This window comes from Penaeus japonicus, unplaced genomic scaffold, assembly GCF_977035675.1.
Source record: "Penaeus japonicus unplaced genomic scaffold, GWHDUDI00000001_assembly GWHDUDI00000015, whole genome shotgun sequence".
In the NCBI taxonomy this organism is placed as follows: Eukaryota; Metazoa; Arthropoda; class Malacostraca; order Decapoda; family Penaeidae; genus Penaeus; species Penaeus japonicus.
Genome location: NW_028234417.1, coordinates 10,892,893 through 10,894,645, shown reverse-complemented (window position 1 = coordinate 10,894,645; position 1,753 = coordinate 10,892,893). Strand labels below are relative to the sequence as shown.

General features: G+C 42.0%; 1 protein-coding gene across 1 annotated transcript in view; it reads left to right on the top strand.

Annotated features, from left to right (window-relative positions):
- The first annotated feature begins 807 nt into the window (after window positions 1–807).
- LOC122246699 (angiotensin-converting enzyme) overlaps window positions 808–1,753 on the top strand; it is a 19,959-nt gene continuing 19,013 nt past the window's right edge. Inside the window, exon 1 of the mRNA XM_043005427.2 lies at window positions 808–1,023. Coding sequence (XP_042861361.1) covers window positions 965–1,023 — 59 coding nt within the window. The 5' untranslated portion in view covers window positions 808–964. The remainder of the gene's footprint in view (window positions 1,024–1,753) is intronic.

Genomic DNA, 1,753 nt, shown 5'->3' with positions numbered 1-1,753 from the left:
TTAATGGCTCTGGACTCTTGTTCTGGTCTCCCTCTCCCATGGCTTTCTATGCCTCCTCCGTTTGGAAAATGACATTATTTCTGGCGCACGGACGACCACCGACGCGCACTCTCGCTCTGTTTTTACTCTCTCCGCCTTACGTACGAATTGTAAATCTGAAATAAGCAAACAAAGGAGAAATAGTTAATTATCATAGCGATAAAGGGGGGGGGGTTATTCTGATAGGCAAATAAATGAACTGGTAAATAAATAAATAAATAGATCATTCTTAAACATCATTATTTTCAAAGTTTAGGGAGACCCTTCTCTTCTGTACGAGTCCACATGATCGACAGGTAAGTGACATGTCAGAAGGCCGGGAACTGCTCTTCGGCAAAGGACAAATCTGGGTCCACCTCACCCAGATTACTCACGGGCCGCCCGACCACCTGCGACACCTCCTCACGCCCACCGCTGGCACCTCCCCGATTCCCAGGCTCCCCGCCCCGCATCCCACCGGAGCCCCAGCAGATGCAGGGCGAAGGAAGGAGTCCTGTGTGCCCTGTGGCGTATCGCATTACAGAGGAAAGCGTGGCAGAACGACATAGTATGGGTTACCATATCACCTGGCCGTTACTGAATTATACCCTCATCAAATGTCCTTTCCTCTCATAGGAAACCCGGACGGACTCCTTACTCGCAAATCCCAAATGCTGAAGGAGCAGCGAAGGGCTCAAACATCACCTGAATAAGCGAACCTGCTCCAAGGTTGCGAATCTGGCAACAGCAGCACCATCTTACAAGAAGATGATAAATTCAGGAGTCGGTTCAGTCCAGGCGGCGGAGTCACGGAGGCGGGACGCGGCGGCACGGACGCTCGAGGGGCCATTTACAGCTGCTCTGGATTACGTCGAAACTTTCATTCATAATTGTGAGACAGTGCTTAATGAACTGAAAAAAAAGCCCTCCGTGAACTGAATCCAAGATGAGGACCCTATTGATATTACTAGCCTGCTACTGCAGTTTCACACGCGCATTTAACAGGTCAGTCAGTATATGATTCATGTGGCAATGATTACTACGGCTCCTGTTACGTGGTAAGCAAAGTGTACCCAAGTGTCTCGTCTTATCGTTACGGTAGCCGTTACTGGCGGCGGCAGAGTGTCCTTTCACTTAATTTATGGGACGCGAAGCTGCCGGAACATTTACTCTGCTTCTGAATTATACGATGCAACTCCCAGGCCGAAGAGAACAGGAAAAATGAATAGTGTTATACTTGTGATATCATACCTATTCCGCGATCAGTAAACTTTGGGCACACACACATGAATATTCATACATACATACACACACACTCACACACACACACACACACACACGCACACACACACACACAGACACACAGACACAAACACACACACAAACACACAGACACACACACACACACACACACACACACACACACACACACACACACACACACATATATATATATATATATATATATATATATATATATATATATATATATATGTATGTATATATAAATGTATATGTAAATGTATATATATACATATATATATATATATATATATATATATATATATATATATGCATATATATATATGTATGTATGCGTGTATATGTATATATACAGTACATATGTATACATACATACATATATGTATATATATGTATATATATACGTATATATACATATATATATATATATATATATATATATATATATATATATATATATATATATATATAT